We start from the raw sequence: 21,271 nt of genomic DNA on the forward strand, positions 1-21,271 counted from the left end.
AAAGAAAAGCAATCCTGGAAAATGTTTTGAATTGGTTTGAGTCTGTTGTGGTATGGATGATAACCTTTAGATAGGAAGGGAGGGAGGAATTAGTTTCAGCCATGAGTTTTGGGAAGGAAGGAAGGAAGGAAGGAAGGAAGGAAGGAAGGAAGGAAGGATTCGAAACAGAATCAACGAAAAGTCAAACAACAAACATGATTTATATGTCACGTATGAAGAGCCAAAAAGCTAGGTAAATTCAAGATTGGGCATGTCACATGTGTTATGTGTCAGAAATAAATCACCTGGAACAGAACACAATTCGTAAGGAAGAAAGAAATAGTGGTGAGAACTGGTTGACTGAGTACAGGAAGAGTTAGCCTATCAAGTAATCCAAAATCAAGTGAGCTTTTGGCAGCAAGGATTTAGCTTAGTTTAGAAATCAGAATGAATAGTAAACGCTGACAAAATTAGCTTTTTCGATGCACATCTATACGTCTTATCAAATGGAAATGTTTTTTTTTCCATAAATGTTTACAGTTCAGTGTGAATTGCTTCTTTGGGGCAGCCCCCTCAAATACTGGGATACTGTTATGCCACCCCAATTCTTCTTTTCTATACATTAGCCAAACCCAAATCTTGCAGCCATTCTTCATGTGTTTTAGTCTCCAGGCCTTTGATCATCTTAGTTCAGCAAATGCTGGCTGGGGAATTCTGGGAGTTGAAGTCTGGACATCTTCAAGTTGCCAAGGTTGAGAAACACTGCCTTAGTTGCTCTTTTTTCTGAACTTTTTCCAAAGTCTCAATGTCTTTTCTGTAGTACGGTGACCAAAACTGAGTTGCAGTATTCCAGGTGTGATCTTGATTCTGTGCCTCTGTTTATACAGCCCAGCGCTCTATTATTAATTTAGATAAGGCAATTCTACAATTTTTTAATTTTATTTATTTAAGAAATGTAAGAAATTTTTATGCTGCCCATCTCACCTGCATACCTTTGGGCGGTTTACAAATAAAAACATAATACAGTATTTGGAAACATAAAAGGGACATTTGTTCCAACAAGCATAATTCAGGTTTGTGCCATTAGAGACACGCTTCCTCTCGGTGCCACTCCAAAACTAGCTAGAGAAATAAAAGTCCTGCCTAAATGAACAAGATGTCTCTGGTTTTGTTTTTCAAAATGCTTTTCTTTCTACACAGGTGTGCTTTTGCGATTTGGGATAACAATCCTGGATAAAAAAAAAGGGGAAATAATCAGACAGGTAGTCCTCGAGTTATACTACAACGCTGCTAAGTAAAATATTTGTTAAGTGAGTTTGCCCCAATTTTACAACTTTCCTTGCCACAGTCGTTAAGTGAATCACTGCATTTGTAAAGTTGTTAAGTGGATCTGGATTTCCCGTGGATTTGGCTTGTCGGGCACAAAGGTGGATCACAGGCCAAGCATCTGAATTTTGATCAGGTGACCATGGGGAGACTACAATGGTTAAGTCATTAATTTCAGTGCCGTTGTAACTTTTGAATGGTCGCTAAATAAACCTTTGTAAGTTGAGGACTACCTGTAGTTTATAAAACATGTAATTGTCATAGAAATGTTTGAAGTTTTCTTTCTGAGTTAAAGGCTTACTGGTAGTAATCAAGTTACGACCGTGAATGAAGCTGGCTAGTATGGTCATACGTGATAAGGGTCGTAAAGCAGATCACCACATTACCCGGATCCATTTTTACAACCTTTTCCGTGGTGTTCCTGATGCGACATCTCTCCAACCGCGACAACTTTAAGCCTGGCGGACTTCAACTCCCAGAATTCCCCAGCCAGCAAAGTTGAATTCTGGGAGTTGAAGTCCGCCAGGCTTAAAGTTGCCAAGGTTGGAGGCCCCTGCCTTATGCAATCCTTTGCTCCCTACGAGGCCTTTTCCTCCTGGAAAAAAGGAAGTAAACGCCCTCTTGGTTGTTTAATTTTCTTTGATTGGCTTTGCCTCATAACGCCGGACACAAACAACAGACAAATAGTCCTCAACTTGTATCCGTTTGTTTACTAACCGTTCAAAGTTACTACAGCACCTAAAAAAGGGACTTTTGATCGGTTTTCACACCTATGACCAAAGTCCTTGACTTATGACCACCACTGAATCCAAAAATTCTGTTGCCGAGTGAGAGATTTATTAAGTGAATGTTGCCCCATTTAACGAATATTCCTGCCACGGTTAAGATTAGTGTTTAGTGACCATTCGAAGTTACAACGGCACCGGAAAAAGTGACTTATGACCCACTCTTACGACTGTTACAGCATCCCCATGGTCACATAATCAATATTCAGATGCTTGACAAAATGACTCGTACTTATGACCATTGCAGTATCCTGGGATCATTTGATCATCTCTTTGTGATCTTCCAACAAGGGGAAACAAGATTCGCTTAACAACCCTGTGACCAATTTAGTAACTTCAGTGATTCACTTAACAACTGTGGCAAATTGGCACAGAAAATTCACTTAGCCAATGTCTCACTCAGCAACAGACATTTAGGACTAGATTGTGGTCGTTAAGTCGAGGACTACCTATATAGCTGAGGCTGAGCAATCCTCAAAATTCTGGCTTGCTGGGCGTCTTCCCCAAACCGCGGGGATTTGCGTGGTCTTTCGTCAAGGTGACATCTTGCCCCATATTAAGGTTGTCTCTAGCATGAATTCTCTGATGGGTTTTCAAATTTCCCATCTGACTGAAGCTTCTTCCGCATTGGGCGCATTTATATGGCGTCTCCCCAGTGTGGATCCTCTGATGTATCTTCAAAACATTGGTATGAGTAAAGCATTTCCCACACTGAGAGCACTTGTAGGGTCTCTCTCCGGTATGAGTCCGTTGATGTCTCTTCAGAATCCCCGTTTCCCGGAAGCATTTGTCACAATGGGAACATTTGTACGGTTTCTCTCCGGTGTGAATGCGCTGGTGTTTCCGCAAAGTTCCCATCAGGTTGAAGCCTTTCCCGCACTGCGAACACTTGTACGGGGTCTCCCCCGTGTGGATTCGGAGATGCCTCTTCAGGATTCCCGTCTCTCTGAAGCATTTCCCACACTGAGTGCATTTGTAGGTCTCCCCCGTGTGAATCCGCTCGTGTATCTTCAAACAGTTGGTGTGGCTGAAGCATTTCCCACACTGGGAACACTTGTAGGGCCTCTCGCCGGTGTGAATCCTTTGGTGGGTCTTCAGATTTCCCGACTGGTTGAAGCACTTCCCGCAGTCGGAACATTTGTACGGCTTCTCCCCCGTGTGAATTTTCTGGTGCTGCTTCCAGTATTTCGCTTTATTGAAGCATTTCCCGCACTGGGAACATTCGTACCACCCTTCTTCGGTTTTGCACGCGGGAATGTTGCCGAGCAAGTTTACGCCGCTGTTGGTTTTGGCACGTTCGGGAGAGTTACGTCTTTCTCCAAGATGGCTGCTTGGATACGGATTCACATTATGAACTACTCGGCTCCCTGAGATTTCAAGCCTTTTCTCAATTACCGTGATTTCCTCTTTTTGATTTGTGCTTGAGGTACACTGGTAGCTGTCCTCAAACCTCTCACGACGTTGCTCCAATTTCTCCGTAGAAGGCGCCTCATTCAGTTCCACGTGGTAGAGGTATTTTGTATCATATTGGGGGAATAAAGAGATATTATTTTCCTTGGAAACAGCGGCCTTTTCAGCAGTAACAGCAGTAGTAAATTCCTGTTGTAGTGGAATATCTTGGTTCTCACACCCCAGGGAGGGCTTCTCCTGCTGCTTTCTTGACTTGTAACTACCTTCCTCCGTTTCTAATTTTAATGGCAGATTCCCAGAACTAAACTGTTGATCTCTCCTGCATGTTGATTCCTGTTCCTCGTCTCGATTCTCAGAATTCTTCATTTTGAACTCTGTCCCCAAACTGCTCTCTGGAGGAAGAGAAAAAAAAAAGTTAACCACAGTCATTTTCGTTCCAGTGAACAAAGAACATACAGGCAGTCCGCAACTTATACCAGTTTGTTTAGTGACTGTTGGAAGTTACAACAGCACTGAAAAAAAGGGAATTGGGGGCATTTTTCACGCTTTTGACTGTTGCAGCATCCCCGTGGTCACGCGATCAAAATTCAGACGCTTGGCCACTGACTCTCATTAATGACGGCTGCAGTGTCCCGGGGTCATAGGATTCCCTTTTGCGATTTTCTGACTAGCAAAAGTGAATGGTGGAAGTCAGACTCACTTGACAATTGTGTTATCACTTAAGCAAGTGCAGTGATTCACTAACAAATGTGGCAAGTAAATGTGGCAAGGCTCACTTAACCAATTCCTCACTTCGCAACATAAATTCTGGGCTCAGTTGTGTCGTAAGCCGAGGACGATTTGTACTGCTGTCTCTTTTAAAACTACACGTTTTGTGGTCTTTGTGATGATAATGAGTTCTCCCCCAGAAATGTGGATATTTAAATTACAAAAGGCCTTCGACTTATAACTGTAACTGAGCCTGGAATTATAGTTGTTAAAGTTGTGCTGGTTGTTAAGCAAGCCTGTGCATGATTTTATGATGATGATTATTATTATTTTCTGCAGTGGTTAAGTAACTTCCGTGGTTGTTTAGCGAAGTGTATTGTCTATGATGGGCACTTTTTGCCAGAAACCAAAGTAAACGCTGGTTTCTAGTGAAAGAATTTGCAAATCATGTGACCACAGCATGCTGCAAATGGCCATAAATATGGGCAGGTTGCTGAGCACTCAAAATGTGATCACATGATTGCAAGGGGAAGGGCCGGCCATTGGAACTTTGAATCCAGATCGTTAAGTAGTTCTAAGAAGGTCCATCGTAACTTCAAAGGGTCACTGGTTGTAAGTCAAGAACTACCTGTAAGGAACTCCACACATACTCCAGGCCGTCCAGATACATCACTGTTCTGACCCCGCCCCCTCCACACGGTGAATCACGCCGACACAAGATTACTGCTAGACAATTTATTCACAGTAAATTAACACACCGACAAGACTTTGGCAGCAACCCAGACTTCTAGAGATAAGAAATACACACCAGAGCTTCTCCAGCTTTAGTATAATAGTTGAATCCTGCAAACAGCCTCCTCCCAAAGTCTCTCCTTATATACTCTCTTGGGAGGAGCCCAATTACAACCACCTGGGTCCAATTATCTTATGTATCTGCGTAGTTGCTGTCGGCGCTTATCTGCCCACCTTTGCCTGGAGTCCGGGACCGACTCCCTTAGCTCCTCCCCAAAGATCCAGGGCCTGACGTCAGGGACCAACTCCCCTTGGCTTTCACCGCTGCTCTATGCCTTAGCCGCCTCCTGGTGGCCAACCAGCCTCTCTGGTCCCTGCTCGGAGTCTGAACCCTATCCAGGGTCCGCCACATCTTCCAGAGCCGACTCATAGGGCTCCTCGCTATCGGAGTCTGTTTGCAGTTCCAACGGCTCCTGCTGGGCCACAACACATCATCTAATAAACCAGTGTTTCTCAACCTTTGCAACTTTAAGTCCTGTGGACTTCCTGTGGGATTCTGGGAGTTGAAGTTCACAGTACTTAATGTCGCCAAGGTTGAGAAACACTGTAATAAACACATTACTTGCTAAGAAGGTTAGAAAATTTGGGGATGTCTTCTCAGGACATGATAAGCCCTTCTCATAAACATGTGTATTCTGGATTTTCCTTCACTTATACGGTCTCTGTCAAGGATGAAACTTTGGCAGCTACTTGCCTCTTTGTTTCAACTTCTTGCCATTAAGAGTAGAGGATGGTGGTGTTGCTTCAGAATGGGTTAGATGGGAGAAACAAAACCTCTATGATTCCGCTGAAGACTGAGAGCCTGAAACCTTGTCAAGGACATCATAACAGGTGTTGAGTTGAAGCAGATGGTTCCCATAACAAAGTGAAGATGGACTAGGTGAGAGATTGGGGGTTTGGCTGGGAAAATTATTGTTTCATCCTATGAACTGGTATTTGGAGTTAGTTTTACTTCGACATTACCATGCAGCGCATTTCAATAAATAGTAAGATTTTTGGAAATGGAATGACCCTGGAGTTTTATTTGGATTCTCGAGCCAGCTCTTGACAGTGTCCTTCTTCTCTCTCCTACAGGATTCACACCGACTCCTGCTTTCATCTAGAGCAGGGATTTCCAACCTATGGGCCCTGAGGGGTTTGCAACTGGGACATGGAAATGGCCAGCAAGCACAGGCATGCGCCTTCTTACTTGCACATTTGCATCGGTGGCAGGCACATGTCCACTTGCTGGCCACTTGCATGGACCGTCCCCCCCCCACTGGTCCGCAAAGCTAGAAACGCAAAGCGGAACTCTGATCTAGAGCAGGGAGTCTCCTAAATTGGCAACTTTTAAGAACTTGTGGACTTCAACTCCCAGAATTCCCCAACTTCAGCCAACTTCCTAGACCCCCTGATCTGGAGATGCGCAGTGTGAGGCTGTAGAGCACCAACCATACCATTACCCGCGCTGTAGATTGGCTTTTTTCCCCCCCATAGCCACGTTAAATTGCTATGTTCAAAAAATATCTTATGAAAATCCTTTGCATGGTTACTTTTCCAGCTGCCTTCCTAGCACATCGTGGGATGGGCTCTGCTGGGGGTTCGCAGGGGTTCAGGAGAACCTCTAGCTAAAATTCTGTGCAGTTCAGAGAACCCCCAAATCTCACTCCTGGCTGGCCCCGCCCACCCCACCCATCCAGGAGTCCCCACGTTTCCCGTTTTGGATGCAGGTAAGTGCAAGGCGTGTGCGGAGGCACGGGGAGGGCAAAAAATGGGCCTACTGGAAGTTTGGGAAGGCCAGAAACGGGCCCCAGAGCCTGGGGAGACCGTTTTCACCCTACCGGAGGCTCAAAAAAAACTCCAGGGGAGGCACCCCACTCCCCCGGCCAGTGCATGAGGCCGACTAGGCCACAGCCACCATGGCCACGCCCACCCAGCAACCGGGCTGTCAGGCCTGCAGTTATATTCCTTTTTAAGATCTTTGGCCTGCCACACTCGCTATTATTTCATTATGCTGTTTAATTAGTGTAGTAGTTGGGAGGGGGAATAGTAAGGAGTAAAATTGTGGAATGTGTTGCTGTCATTCCTTTCTAGAAGCCCAAGGTCATCTTTTGTCTCCGCACCTCTGCACCTGACCGAAACCAGCTGGGTGGAGATTCCAGTGTGGCCGCAGAAGATTGGACCATGTGATGGGATTTGTGGGTGTGGGGATAAGATCATGAACTTTCAAGTGGGTGGAATCCCAGGAAGTTTTCAGATTTGGGATTCCACAGTTTGTTGCCAACATGTCTGTCTTATTAAATTGGAACTTTAAGGATAGCTCTGCCTTGGACTCTGATTTAATTCTGCATGATATTTGGAATGCTGACACGGGCAGAGAACCCCTTGCTAACATTTTTGAAGTCCACTCCCTGAGCACATCCATTCAAAATTACTCAGAATACATTATAACCTATTTATTCCTGGCGTCTTTTGAAGGAAGCTTATGGAACATCTGAATACGTTCTCACGGTGCCATTCACCTCCCGAAAAGGAAAAACTGGATCCTTTGCTATGATGGCTGGATCAATGCATTGTTTCTCCTTTACCTAAAGTACTTATGTTCTCACGTTCCTCCTGCAGGACTTGCCAGGCGACAGGCTGTTGAGCTGGCTGCGCCGGCTTCCACTCGGTTGCCTGCAAACACGCCTCTGTCTCCTTGAGGCCCATGAATTCCTATAAAGAATAAGAGGCAGCCAAGACCTTCCCGTCAGAGATTCTGCTGCAGAAAAACAGGATTACGGTAAAGCTTCACATTCACGGCAAAATCTGGAACAATGAACATTACAAAAATCAGACGACTGATACAGGTTTATAGTCACGAGAGAAACAGAGATCTTCTATCCCCGTGACGGTGAACCTATGGTAGGCGTGCCACAAGAGGCACACAAAGCTATTTCTGAGGGCACGTGAGGCATTGCCCTCTCAGCTCCAGCGCGTATGCGCGCGGTTGGCCAACAGATTTTCAGGTGGTTTTCGCCTTCTGGAGGCCTCGCTGAAGCCTCCGGAGGGTGAAATAGCAATAGCAATAGCAGTTAGACTTATATACCGCTTCATAGGGCTTTCAGCCCTCTCTAAGCGGTTTACAGAGTCAGCATATTGCCCCCAACAACAATCCGGGTCCTCATTTTACCCACCTCGGAAGGATGGAAGGCTGAGTCAACCCTGAGCCGGTGAGATTTGAACAGCCGAACTGCAGAACTGCAGTCAGCTGAAGTAGCCTGCAGTGCTGCATTTAACCACTGCGCCACCTCGGCTCTCTAAAAAAACCGCTTAACGTTTGGGAACTGACTTCCGGTTTGCGCGTCGGGCTGTTTTTCACCCTTCCCTGAAGCCCCCTGCAGGAAGTCCGTTCCCGAACTTCCGGTTTGGGTGTTGGTCCGTTTTTCGCCCTCCCCAGGCTCCTAGAAACTCCTATGTCACGTGATTAAAATTCGGACACTTAGAAACCGGCATGTATATATGACGGTTGAAGTCTCCTGGAGGTCAACTTTTGTGACTTGATAAGCAAAGTCAATGAGGAAGCCAGATTCACTTAACAACCATGTTACTAACTTACCAACAGCTGTGATTCACTCAACAACTGTAGCAAGAACGATCGTAAAATGGGGGAAAACCCACTTAACAAATGTCTCACTTAGCCACAGAAATTTTGGGCTCAATTGTGGCCGTTAAGTCGAGGGCCTGCTTCTTGTCTGGACTACCTTGCAAAGCTGTCATCAATCTTACACATCTGAAAATACATCTCTTCTCAACTAACAAGTTAATAAGATGGAATTCTAGCTAAAAATAAAACAAACCCATTATTGTTTAATCTAAAAAGCAATGTTTTTCAACCCTTGGCGACTTTACTTTGTGCGGACTTCAACTTCCAGAATTCCTCATCGAGCATCCAGGGAATTCTGGGAGTTGAAGTCCACACATCTTAAAGTTGCCGAGGTTGAAAAACCCAGATCTAAAAGGAACAGGAGAAGCAACCAAGAATACGTCTTTATCTTACCACCATCACCCCAATCTGGTACCAAGCAACCTGTTTCACAAGGTTGACATACACACCTCTCTCATCGCCGTTTGGACCATCCCAAATCTTTCGGAAGGAAATAATTGGCTGGAGTGGCTCGAGGATTTGATTTCATGTCCTGAAAGTGAGAATCAACTCATTACAATAAGAAGTCATGTTTACCCCCTTCCCCCTTTGGTGGTTAGAAAACAGAACAGCATAAAAGATTTATCATTTTTAAAGTACTGAGTAAGACAAGAATCTTTGCAGAATCATTTTTATAGCGGTGGGGAAACCCTTAATCTTGAAACCTGGGTGTATCAAACTTTTTATATTTTTGGTGCCTAATTGCTTTTAGATCAAGGTTTCTACACCAGGCAACTTCCAGATGTGCGACTCCTGGGCTTCAAATCCCAGAATTCCTCAGCTTTCTATACAAAATTTTGAGAGTTGGAAGTCCACGTAACTAAGATCTATCAAAGGTGGGGAAAAAACTGCTTTAGATTCTGTCCTTCACAAAGTGTTCCCCCCCCCCCCCCCCGTTTTCTGCTTATTTACATTCACCAATGTGAACTACCGTATTTTTCAGAGTGTAAGACGCTCCAATGTATAAGACGCACCTAGTTTTGGGGGAGGAAAACAAGGGGGGAAATCTGCTTATGCCTCCCAGCAATTTGCCTCCCTGCAACAAACAGCAAACAGTACAGACAATATACACTGTTTGTGGTGTTACATTTCAGGTTATACTTGTACCGATGCTGTTAAAATATTGATGTGCTTTCTGGAAGTATGGTTATTCTCTGCTATTTAAAAGAAGATACAATAGCACTGGGCCTCTTCAGATCAAGCATTTATTTTAAAAAGCTTCTTCATTTTGTTAAGCTATCTAGAACAACAACACAGTTTTTTTTTAAAAAAGTCTAATAATTTGAACATTCTATAGGCATTTATAGTTATTGACTTACCTCCTTGCAGAAAACAGCAAACAGCCTTATTAGCACAAGAAAAAAAATCTGCCTCTGCCTTCCAGCAATTTTCTTCCTGGAGCAAACAGCAAGTTTCACTTTCAGTTTAAGCAACCTCCCGATCATCAGCTGTTTCAGGCTGCAGGGATTGCTATAGCCTATTGCAGCCTCCGCATGCCCCATTTTCCCCATTTGCTGCAAGGAGGTAGATTGCTGGAAGGCAGCGCCCAAAGGGTTGGGGACGGTGGGTGGGTGGGGCTACATTCAGTGTACAAGCCGCACCCAAATTTTCACCCTCTTTTAGGAGGGGAAAAGGTGCGTCTTATACTTGGAACAATACGGTAGTTGAATGTTAATACTATGTTAATACTATAAGGCTCTTCTCTTTGTTAAACATTTAGTGTATTTTCATTGCTATCGTTTATAATTTTTTACTGCATTGCCAATGCCTTTATACAGGTGGTCTTACCCAGCAGGCTGATTTCCACTTCTTCGTTTTCTCGCTTCACAGCCTCCAAGGTCTCTTTCTCTGAATATAAGAAATCGACATGTTCTTCATTCATTGAGCCCTGAAAGAGTAACACACTCCTTCTCACAACAACGGGACTCCTTTGCTCACCATCACACAAAAGTCTCTCAGGGGTCCCCCAAGGATTGTTGAAGGTCAACCAAGCTACAGTATTAACCAATCCTCAAGAGTTTTGGATTAGTAGGGGTGGCCCCCAAGTTATAGCAATGGCCCTTATTGCTTATATATTGACTTATATACCACTTTATACCTCTCTAAGTGGTTTACAGAGTCAGCCTATTGCCCCCTGGGTCCTCATTTTACCGCCCTCGGAAGGATGGAAGCCCGAGTCAACCTTGGGCCTCCTGAAAATCGAATTGCCAAATTGCTGGCAGCCGGCAGTCAGCAAAAGTAGCCTGCAGTACCACATTCTAATCACTGCGCCACCATGGCTCTTATAGCAATAGTACTTAGACTTATATACCGCTTCATAGTGCTTTTACAGCTCTAAGTGGTTTACAGAGTCAGCCTATTGCCCCCCAACAATCTGGGTCCTCATTTTACCCACCTCGGAAGGATGGAAAGCTGAGTCAACCTTGAGCCTGGTGAGATTTGAACTGCCGAACTGCAGCTAGCAGTCAGCCGAAGTAGCCTGCAATACTGCACTCTAACCACTGCGCCACCTCAGCTCTTATGACCAGAAATGAGCTCCAAATTCCTGTCGCTAAGCAAGACAGCTGCTCCCTTTTACGATCTTTCTTGCCGCAGGTGTTAAGTGAGTCACTGTAATTGTTAAGCGAAACGTTTGGTCATTAAGCGAATCAGGCTTCCTCCATCGACTTGGCTTCTTGGAAGCCAACTGGGAAGGTTTATAGACGGTGATCACATGACCCCAGGATAAGGCAACCGTCATAAATACATGCCAGTGGCCAAGCATCCAAATTTTGATTGTGCAGATATGGGGATTCTGCAACGTTGTAACTGTGAAACATGGTCATGAGTCACTTTTTTCAGTGCCGTTGTAACTTTGAACTGTGACTAAATGAATGGTTGTAAGTCAAGGACTTGACTCACATCCCTTTATTCCGGTGGTTTGTAAAATGTTTGACCCAATTATTCCATTTTATGGACTTGAATATTTACTCTCCATTAAAAAAAAAAGACCAAGAACTACAACTTGTTCCTCTACCCAGATGATGATATGATGTACTGTAGGTCAGCGATGGTGAACCTTTTTTGGCTCACGTGCCATAAAGGGGGGGGGGAAGAGTGCAGGGTTGTTGTGCGTGGGTGTGCCGCACCCACAATGCAACGCGTGTCCGCCCCCAGTGTGCATGCGCGCATGAGAGCCACTCCCATTTTTTGCATGCTTTTTTTGCCCTCCCCTGGCTGCAGAGGGTTCAGGGACCTTCAGAAAAACACCCCCCTCCCCCGCAGGCCTCCGGAGCTTTAGGGACCTTCAGAAGCCTCCAGAGGGCAAAAAACGACCTTACCGGCAAACCAGAAGTTCGGAAAGGGACTCCCGGTTTGCTCGTAGGGTCGGTTTAAGCCCTCCGGAGGCTTCAGTGACCTTCAGAAGCCCCCAGAGGGCAAAAAACGACCCTATGGGCAAACCAGAAGTTTAGGAACGGACTTCCGGTTTGCTCGTAGGGTCGGTTTAAGCCCTCCGGAGGTTTCTGAAGGTGCCTAAAGCCTCCGAAGACTAAAACTGGCCCTACGAGCAAACCGGAAGCTACCGGAAGGACCATTTTTTTGCGCTCCGGAGGCTTCAGGGAAGCTCCTGAAGCCTCCGGAGGGCCTCTGGGGGGGGGGGGGGGAGACTCTTTCCGCCTCCCCAGGCTCCTAGGCGAAAAATGGCTTTAAAAAAGGCTGAACCCAGCTGACAGGGGTGAAAGGGCAACTCCTCACATGCCCTGACAGGGCAACCCCTCACATGCCCCTCTGTTATAGATTCTCCATCCCAGCTGTAGGTAGTCCTTAAACTTCATTTAGTCAACATCCAAAGTTAAGATACTGAAAAAAAAGTGACATGATTATTTTTTATGACTCTTACAGCATCCCCATGCTCACACGATCAAAATTTGGATGCTTGGCAACTGATTCATATTTATGACAGTTGCTGTGTCCTCGGGTCATGTGACCACTTTTGCCACCTTCTGACAAACATAGTCCATGGGGAAGTCAGATGCACTTAAAACCCTGTTATGAACTTAACCACTGAAGTGATTCAATAGCAATAGCAGTTCGACTTATATACCACTTCATAGGGCTTTCAACCCTCTCTAAGCGGTTTACAGAGTCAGCATATTGCCCCCACAGTCTGGGTCCTCATTTTACCCACCTTGGAAGGATGGAAGGTTGAGTCAACCTTGAGCCGGTGAGATTTGAACCGCCGAACTGCAGTTAGCAGTCAGCTGAAGTGGCCTGCAGTACTGCACTCTAACCACTGCGTCACCTCGGCTCTTTAGATTCACTTAACAATTAGAATAACAGAACAGAATAACAGAGTTGGAAGGGACCTTGGAGGTCTTCTATTCCAACCCCCTGCTTAGGCAGGAAACCCTAAACCACTTCAGACAAATGGTTGTCCAACATCTTCTTAATAACTTCCAGTGTTGGAGCATTCACAATTTCTGGAGGCAAATTGTTCCACTGATTAATTGTTCTAACTGTCAGGAAATTCCTCCTTAGTTCGTTGCTTCTCTCCTTGATTAAGTATAAGTATATTCTTAATTGTCATTGTACTTAAATACAACGAAATTGGGTTCCACCCTTTGCTTTCCACCTGATTAGATTCCACCCATTGCTTCTTGTTCTACCCTCCGGTGCTTTGGAGAATAGCTTGACTCCCTCTTCTTTGTAGCAACCCCTGAGATATTGGAACACTGCTATCATGTCTCCCCTAGTCCTTCTTTTCACTAAACTAGATATACCCAGTTCCTGCAACCCTTCTTTATATTTTAGCCTCCAGGGCCCTCATCATCTTGGTTGCTCTTCTCTGCACTCTTTGTAGAGTCTCAACATCTTTTTTAGATTGTGGCAACAAAGCTTGTAAAATGGGGCAAAACTCACTCAACAACCATCTCACTTAAGGACAGAAATTTGGGGCTTCTATTAGGGTAGAGAACTGCCTGTTTATTGTCAAACATACCTGATACAGCCCTGATTTGGTGTCTTGTTGGTTCCTCAGGAAGTCCTCCACCAGGACCACCGCCTGGGAACACGTCTCTGGCCTCCTCACTTGAACCCAGCTCTGGAGCTTCGGAGGCAGGCTGGCTAGAAATTGCTCCAGGATCAGCAGCTCCAGGATCTGCTCCTTGGAGCGTCTCTGCGGCTTCAGCCACTGGCAGCAAAGCTCCTGAAGCTGGCTTTGAACCCGTCGTGGGTCTTCCACTCCCTGGCAGCAGAACCGCCTGAAGCGTTGACGCTGGGCCTCCGTTTTCGTGGCTTCCCCTTTCAAGATGGCGGCCTTCACCTTCCCATAGTTGACCCGTTCTCCGATTTCCAGCTTCTGAAAAGCCTCTTCGGCTTCTCCGCTCAAGGCTGGCAGGAGACAGGACACCCACTCTTCTCTGGGCCACCGGCAGGCTCGGGCCACCTGCTCGAAGGAGGCCAGGAAGACCTTGGGATCTTCCCAGGGAGAAGCATCCGACATCTTGGACTTGCCCTCTCCTGGATGAACCGGTTGCAGCGTCTGGAGGAACTGCTGCCACTGCGATTCCCAGCGCTCCTCCATCCCAACGAACGGGGCCCTCCCGTTCCTCTCAAATGCGCCCCATCCTGCTTGTTCGGACATAAACTGAGGCTGGATTGCAGAAGGGAGTTTTCCGGCTGTGTCCGGTCCTTCTTCTTCGTTTAAGACTTGTCTCTCCATTGCCGATTTATCTGCTGTTAGCCCTCTCAAATCTAAAGGCAGAGCATATTGGAAGCAGATTATTTGGTTATCAGTTTAACACTATGCCACATTTTAGAGGTCCCACTAATCTTAGGGGAAAAATATTTTTAAAAAGGACAGGTTGTATTTCCTGTACAGGTAGACCTTGACTTATGGCCACTCACTCAGTGACGGTTCAAAGTTACTTACAACTGAAATTCACAATTCTGACAATCCCCCCCCCCCCCCGCATTGACATGAACCAACTTAGTGGGAGAGGAGGAGCCAACGTCGTGACAACACAATGTGCGGTCCCGACTGTCCAAGACGGCCGTTGACATTTTTGCCACTAGACGGTCTGGCAGGACATAAACCGTCCCGTAGAGATGGTGATCAAGAAGACAAAGGCTTGCTGGTCTCAGGGACATCGCAAAGTCCCTCATTGACCCAAGGGAAGCGCTTCAAGCCGGTGGCAAACAGGCAGCCCCCAGGCTGACGAAGTCGGAGACGGCTCGGAAGGAAGGAAGTGAAAGTGAGTCCATCGGGTGGTTTTTTTTTTTACTATGAGAAAGATTGCCCAAAGACATGTACCAACTTAGCAACTTGGCTCCACTTATCGATATTTGCAGTGTCTTGTAGTCCCGTGACTATGTTTTAAGACAGTTTTGCTCAAAACGGCACCTATATTGAACCACAGAGTCACTTAATGACCATGGTGTTTGCTTAATGACTACAGCGCTCACAGCTGCCAGGATCCCTTAACAACCACTGCACAAAAGAGCACAAAATGAAGTTGGTTATGTGACTGGCCCATTTTACGATTGTCACAATTTAGTTCTGTGATGAGCAGGTTCCATTACGGTAGTACGTGAAAAAGCATCTTTACAGCCTCCCCAAAATGTTGGAAATGCGAATCAATACACGGAACACGGATATTTCTAATGTAATCCCTGCATGAATTGCCCGTGAATAGCACAGATGAGGAAGGAGGTAACCACTACATTGCAAGAACACAAGTGAACGGTCAGACGAGGAAACCCGAACTCATTGGTAGCCTCCTATTGCAATGAACAAGGACATAGACATTCAATTTAGCAGCTATTTAGATTGTTGGCTGAGCAAGTACAAAAGTAGCCAGGGAAATCATTGAAGCCTGAGAAACCAGCTCCTTGTCAGTCAGCACAAGGGCTGATTTACCACCAGCCCCAAAGCACACATTCCTTTAGAGAGAGGTTCACCGAGGATAGGCTCCTGCATAAGTCTGGGAGCACCGAGGAGTAAATCTCAGGTCCCAGAGATAGACCCAGATGGGATTCTGCAACATTCTCTCAGACACTTATATCTTTCCATTATTATTGTGTATTATTTGTTTAATAGGCTCTATTTTATTGTGTTGATTTTGCTGTTAAGGTTATTTCAGCCTGGCCTGTTTGGTTGAATCTTTCAGCTGTTTTTATCTTTTGTATGCCACAAAAGTCCAGTGGAGGTAGGTGGCTAATAAATTTCAATCAATCAATCAATCAATCAATCAATCAATCAATCAAATTTACTGGATTTGCAGCATCCAATTCCCCAAATCCATCATTTGGGATTAAAAACACAAAAACTCCCAATTTAAAACCAAAACTATAATAACGAACTAGGAAAGGTGTGTGTGTCCAAATTAAATCAAGTAAATCTAATCCCCCACCCTCCATAGGAAGAGCTGCAGCATCTCCTCCCATTTCCCATCTGAATAAAAAAGGATTTTCCTACATCCAGGTAGGACAGACAAAACCCTTCACCACTTTTAGAGTTGATCATCGCCCTAGTCGGTGATAGGAACCACCGAAATAATTGTTGGTGCGGTTCATGCTTAACCTACGCTGCCTTCGGTTTGACCGAAGCGTAGTACATAAAATGACCTGTTACGATGTCCTATCTGACGACTACTTCAGCTTCAACCACCACAAACACACACACACACACACACACAAGATAACAAACTCAAGGTTAACCTTGAGTTCCAAACTCCAAACATGATTGCAGAAAATACGACTTCAGCACCAGAGTGGCCAATGCCTGGAATGCACAACCTGACTCTGTTGTTACATCCTCAAAGCCCCAAAACTTTAACCTTAAGACTGTCTACTGTTGACCACACCCCATTCTTAAGAGGTTTGTAAGGGGTCCCTGTCCCAATGTTTCCTTTTACTCATCTCCATTTCATGTATTCAAAATCATATTTATACTTATATATGTTATCTCAATGATAACAATGATAACATTATTGACGAAATAAATGAATAAAATAAAAATAAATAAATAAACTTTTCCCTTTTATGCCCAAATCCAGGAAGGGTACCCCAAAAGCCAATTCGGTTCCCTTCTCTCCCCGAAAAGTCAAGGATTAGAGCGGGGCTTTGCTTCCAGCCGGGGGGGGGGGGGTCATCACCGGCAAAAGCTCCGCAGCGATGGGACAGCCCGTACAGCGAGGATGGAGGAGGGTGGAGGTCCCCCCATGCTCCCCCGCGCCGAGATACCCCCCCCCTACGAGCTGCATGCTCCGTTGAAAATGCAAGGGATGCAATGCAACGAATGCAATGCAATGCAACGAATGCAATGTAAGGAATGCAATGCAATGTAAGCAATGGAATGCAATGCACGGAATGCAATGCAATGGCAGTATGCGATGCAAGTAATCCAGACCTCCCCCCACTTTGCTTCGAGAGACGGGACGAGGCGGGGCTGGAAGGAGGGCTTCCCAAAACGTGGGAGGGGGGATTGAGGCCTCCCCGCGCAATGCTGCGCCGCGGCTACTTCCCCCGCATGCAGAATCGCAAAAGGGGAGGCAGCCCTGCTGCAGCCGCGGAGGTCGGAGGAGCCCCCTACCGCAAGGAGACGAGCGTCTTCGCGTCGCCTCCGTCGGATGGACTCGCGGGACCCCCGGACGTTTCCCCGGAACCCTCTCCAGGCACCCGCTGCGTTGCCTTTCCCCTTCGCTCCGCCTTCCCTTCTCTGGGCGCTCCGGCGCTGAAGTGGCGGAAGAGCGTCCGCGGGCGCCCCCTCTCGGATTCCGCCTGCCAAACACCCCGAAAGAAACAAAAACTAGGGACGAAGCGCGGTGCTGCGTGGGCTTCGCATCGCTTTTGGGTGATGGCGCGGTTGTGCAGCCGGATGCCGCACCGTCCGAGTTGGCTTTTACCTGACGGGGGGTGGGGTGAGCTAAAGGGCGTGAAGGTGCATGGCTTCCCCGACGAAAGGTTGAACCCCGGGACACTCAATCAGACTAGAGCTAGAAGGGATCTTAGAGGTCTTCTAGTCCAGCCCCCTGCTCAAGCAGGAGACCCTGCACCATTTCATACAAGAATAGAATAGAATAACAGAGTTGGAAGGGACCTTAGAGGTCTTCTAGTCCAGCTCCCTGCTCAAGCAGGAGACCCTGCACCATTTCATACAAGAATAGAATAGAATAACAGAGTTGGAAGGGATCTTGGAGGTCTTCTAGTCCAGCTCCCTGCTCAAGCAGGAGACCCTGCACCATTTCATACAAGAATAGAATAGAATAACAGAGTTGGAAGGGACCTTAGAGGTCTTCTAGTCCAGCTCCCTGCTCAAGCAGGAGACCCTGCACCATTTCATACAAGAATAGAATAGAATAACAGAGTTGGAAGGGATCTTGGAGGTCTTCTAGTCCAGCTCCCTGCTCAAGCAGGAGACCCTGCACCATTTCATACAAGAATAGAATAGAATAACAGAGTTGGAAGGGACCTTAGAGGTCTTCTAGTCCAGCTCCCTGCTCAAGCAGGAGACCCTGCACCATTTCAGACAAGAATAGAATAGAATAACAGAGTTGGAAGGGACCTTGGAGGTCTTCTAGTCCAGCTCCCTGCTCAAGCAGGAGACCCTGCACCATTTCAGACAAGAATAGAATAGAATAACAGAGTTGAAAGGGACCTTGGAGGTCTTCTAGTACAAACCCCCTGCTTAGGCAGGAGAATCCATAACATTTCAATCAAATGGGTATCCAATCTGGGGGGCAAATAAACATGGGTTTTGTTATTTGTTAACTAACATAGATTGCATTTTAATCTAATTTATATTCTTTCTTTTAAAGTGATGTTCAAGATTTATTAGCGTTTAACATTCCTCAACTGGTAAACAAGCTGGAGAGTAGCTCCAGACAAGAAAAGTTTGTTAGTACAAATTGAGGGTCTGGCTTATCTCTTGTGAACCCTAAAGCTTTCTCCTTACAATTTATTCCCCTTCAGACCTCATTTTAATAAACATGTATGCTATTATCCTGTCCGATCAACCTTCCTCTTTCAGGTTTCTTTGTTATGTTAACTATAAAAGGGGATACAAGCTAAAGATCTGGGCTCCCTTTTTGAATGATAAAATCCCTTTTGTCTGAATATTATGATAAATTTTAATAAAATGATCGCCCTATCTCGGTTTGTCTCATTGGAAAATATGCACACCGAGGCAAGAGCCTGAAAAAGCCATATTTGGCCATCAAATCACTTTTTAAAAAATGTCCAATGTTGGAGCATTCTCAAGTCCTGGAGATAAGTTCTTTCAAGTTTTGGTCTCTGCAAAGAAATGAAAATGCCCCAAAGGAAAACCCCATTTAGAAGGTTAAAGGAGAGACTCTGCCAGCGGGACCAAAATGTTTCGAACTGAAAAAGAAAAATTAAGTTGCCATGATTCTAAAGTAGAATAAAATATGGATTAAATATTAAAAAAACAAGATGTGGCATAAGGGACAGTTAAAAGCTTGCTTAAAGTGACCGGGAAATGTCATCAGCCTTCAACCACAAAATGTTCCAGTAAAAGTTCTTATGTCAAAAGCCCAAAACCACAAGGCTCAGCTAAAGTTGTCTTAGAGACACGTAGTCAGTAGTACCTGTGGCCCAAGACAAAAGGAGAAGTAAGACAATATCTACTTATAAGGCTTTTTCCTCAAGGTAACCAATAAGAAAAGAGTTAAGTGTTTCCGTGTTACGCTGCCTTTGAGAATGTATAAGAACGCGTGCTTCGATAATAAAGGTTGTTCAGAACTTGCAATGCGAGCCATGGGCTAGCTTTCTGAACCTGGCTACCAAATAAACTTTTCCTGTATCCTGAAAAGTCTAAAGCCTGTCATTTTCTGCAACAATTCAGCTTGCAGACATATTAAGTGTTTGCAGGACAAGAAACAATGGATGGAAAGTAATCAATTAGATTAAGGAGAAACTTCCTAACAGTGGGGACAATTAACCAGTGGAATAGTTTGCCACCAGAAGTTGAGAGTGTTTCATCCCTGGAGGTTTTTAAGAAGAGACTGGACAGCCACTTATCTGAAATGGTAGGTTTATTTGCTTGAGCAGGGGGCTGGACTAGAAGTCATCCATGATTTCCTGGGTTTCACAGCATAAATTATTAGTCAGACAGATTAACAGAGTTGGAAGGGACCTTGTAGGTCATCTAGTCCACCCCCCCCGCCCAAGCAGGAGACCTACATCATTTCTGACAGATGGCAGTCCAGTCTCTTCTTGAAAGCCTCCAGTGATGAAGCTCCCACAACTTCCAAAGGCAAAAGCTGGTGTATTGGTTGATTGCTCTCCCTGTCAGAAAATGTCTCCTTATTTCTAGGTTGACTCTCTCCTTGGTTAGTTTCCATCCATTATTCCTCGTCTGGCCTTTGGGTGCCTTGGGAAATCGCTTGACCCCTTCCTCTCTATGGCAGCCCTTCAAGTATTGGAACACTGCTATCATGTCTCCCCTAAACTATATCGAAAAAATCTAATCAACATTTACAGCAATCCATTTTAGAATGCTGTGCAAATAATCATTGGGTGTTTGATTTACTTGAGGAATGGACAACTATGACAACTTTATGACCTGTGGACTTCAACTTCCAGAATTCCTAAGCTAGCCATACTCATCATTAGCCATCTGGCTCAGGAATTCTGGAAGTTGAAGCCCACAGGTCGTAAACTTGCCATAGTTCCAGAGGTGGGTTCCTACCAGTTCATACCCATTTGGTAGAACCGGTTCATCAAATCTACCGAACCGGTTAGAAGAGGTTCCACCAGTGGACCCGGAAAGCAGGCCACACCTACAGAAGAGGTTCCAAAAGTTTTTGAAACCCACCACTGGTCCTTTGATATGATTATTCTACACTATCATGCTCATATTTATACAACTCAGTGCCTCTGTGAAAGGTAAGGATGACTACTGCGTTTGTGGTGCAATCAGAACATTGCGTGTGTTGAAGTTGTTTTAACGCAAAGATGCCTTTTAAAAAACAAGTTTACATCATATTCTTATGCATGCCAGTGCTGTGTGTGAGATAATTTAAGGTGGTTCTGACAAATGTCGTCGGCATCTTCATATCTGGTCACATGGGTGGCAAGCCACTCCCATCCGGTCACATGGGTAGCAAGCCACTCCCACAAAGGAGGCCACACCTACAGAGTAGGTTCGAACAATTTTTGAAACCCACCACTGCATAGTTCCTTCCCCTCCCATTGTGGTCTGTGAACCCAGCAATAAAAACAGCCCAATAGCTGACAATCAAACAAAAAATTGAGGGGATACTACCAATTTAACAAAGGCAATGTTGGTATTACCCATAAAGTTTTCGTTATATAATAATAAAAAGTCGAATTAGCTCAGCGTAAATAAATTCATTTATTGTCCTGTAAATAAATCTCTTCCCCTGGATAGCAATTCTGTTGTTTGATTTAATCCCTCCACACCATGCAGCCATAAAACAACTTGCCTAGAGGACAGCAGCTGCTACTACTTTGATAAAGATCAAGAACACCTAAAAATGAAAATAACACTTACACAGCGGTCTCATGCTCAGCACAAGGTGTCATAAGTCTGCAGCAACTTTTAAGTATTATGATAATCCAGCTGGAACTTTCTGTATCCTTGAGG

At 45.3% G+C, this 21,271-nt stretch overlaps 1 protein-coding gene across 1 annotated transcript; it reads right to left on the reverse strand.

The window, feature by feature from the left end:
* Positions 1–899: 899 nt before the first annotated feature.
* LOC106541659 (uncharacterized) lies at positions 900–17,362 on the reverse strand. Its single transcript, XM_087711427.1, has 6 exons — positions 17,237–17,362; positions 13,643–14,397; positions 10,453–10,552; positions 9,075–9,157; positions 7,568–7,694; positions 900–3,892 (listed from the first exon to the last, which is right to left on the reverse strand). Exons 2-6 carry the CDS (start codon positions 14,363–14,365, stop codon positions 2,565–2,567), a joined length of 2,361 nt encoding a protein of 786 aa, XP_087567553.1. The 5' UTR covers positions 14,366–14,397; positions 17,237–17,362; the 3' UTR covers positions 900–2,564.
* Positions 17,363–21,271: the final 3,909 nt, after the last annotated feature.

Source organism: Thamnophis sirtalis, unplaced genomic scaffold (genome assembly GCF_051295495.1).
Source record: "Thamnophis sirtalis isolate CommonGarterSnake01/CBP01778 unplaced genomic scaffold, rThaSir2_p1.2 scaffold_3, whole genome shotgun sequence".
Taxonomy (NCBI): Eukaryota; Metazoa; Chordata; class Lepidosauria; order Squamata; family Natricidae; genus Thamnophis; species Thamnophis sirtalis.

Coding starts and splice junctions, on each gene's coding strand:
- LOC106541659 (XM_087711427.1), bottom strand. CDS start 14,365: ATGGAGAGACAAGTCTTAAACGAAGAAGAAGGACCGGACACAGCCGGA. Junction 10,553..13,642: donor CCAAATCAGGGCTGTATCAG/GTATGTTTGACA, acceptor TTACTCTTTCAG/GGCTCAATGAATGAAGAACA. Junction 3,893..7,567: donor TGAGAACATAAGTACTTTAG/GTAAAGGAGAAA, acceptor CTCTTCCTCCAG/AGAGCAGTTTGGGGACAGAG.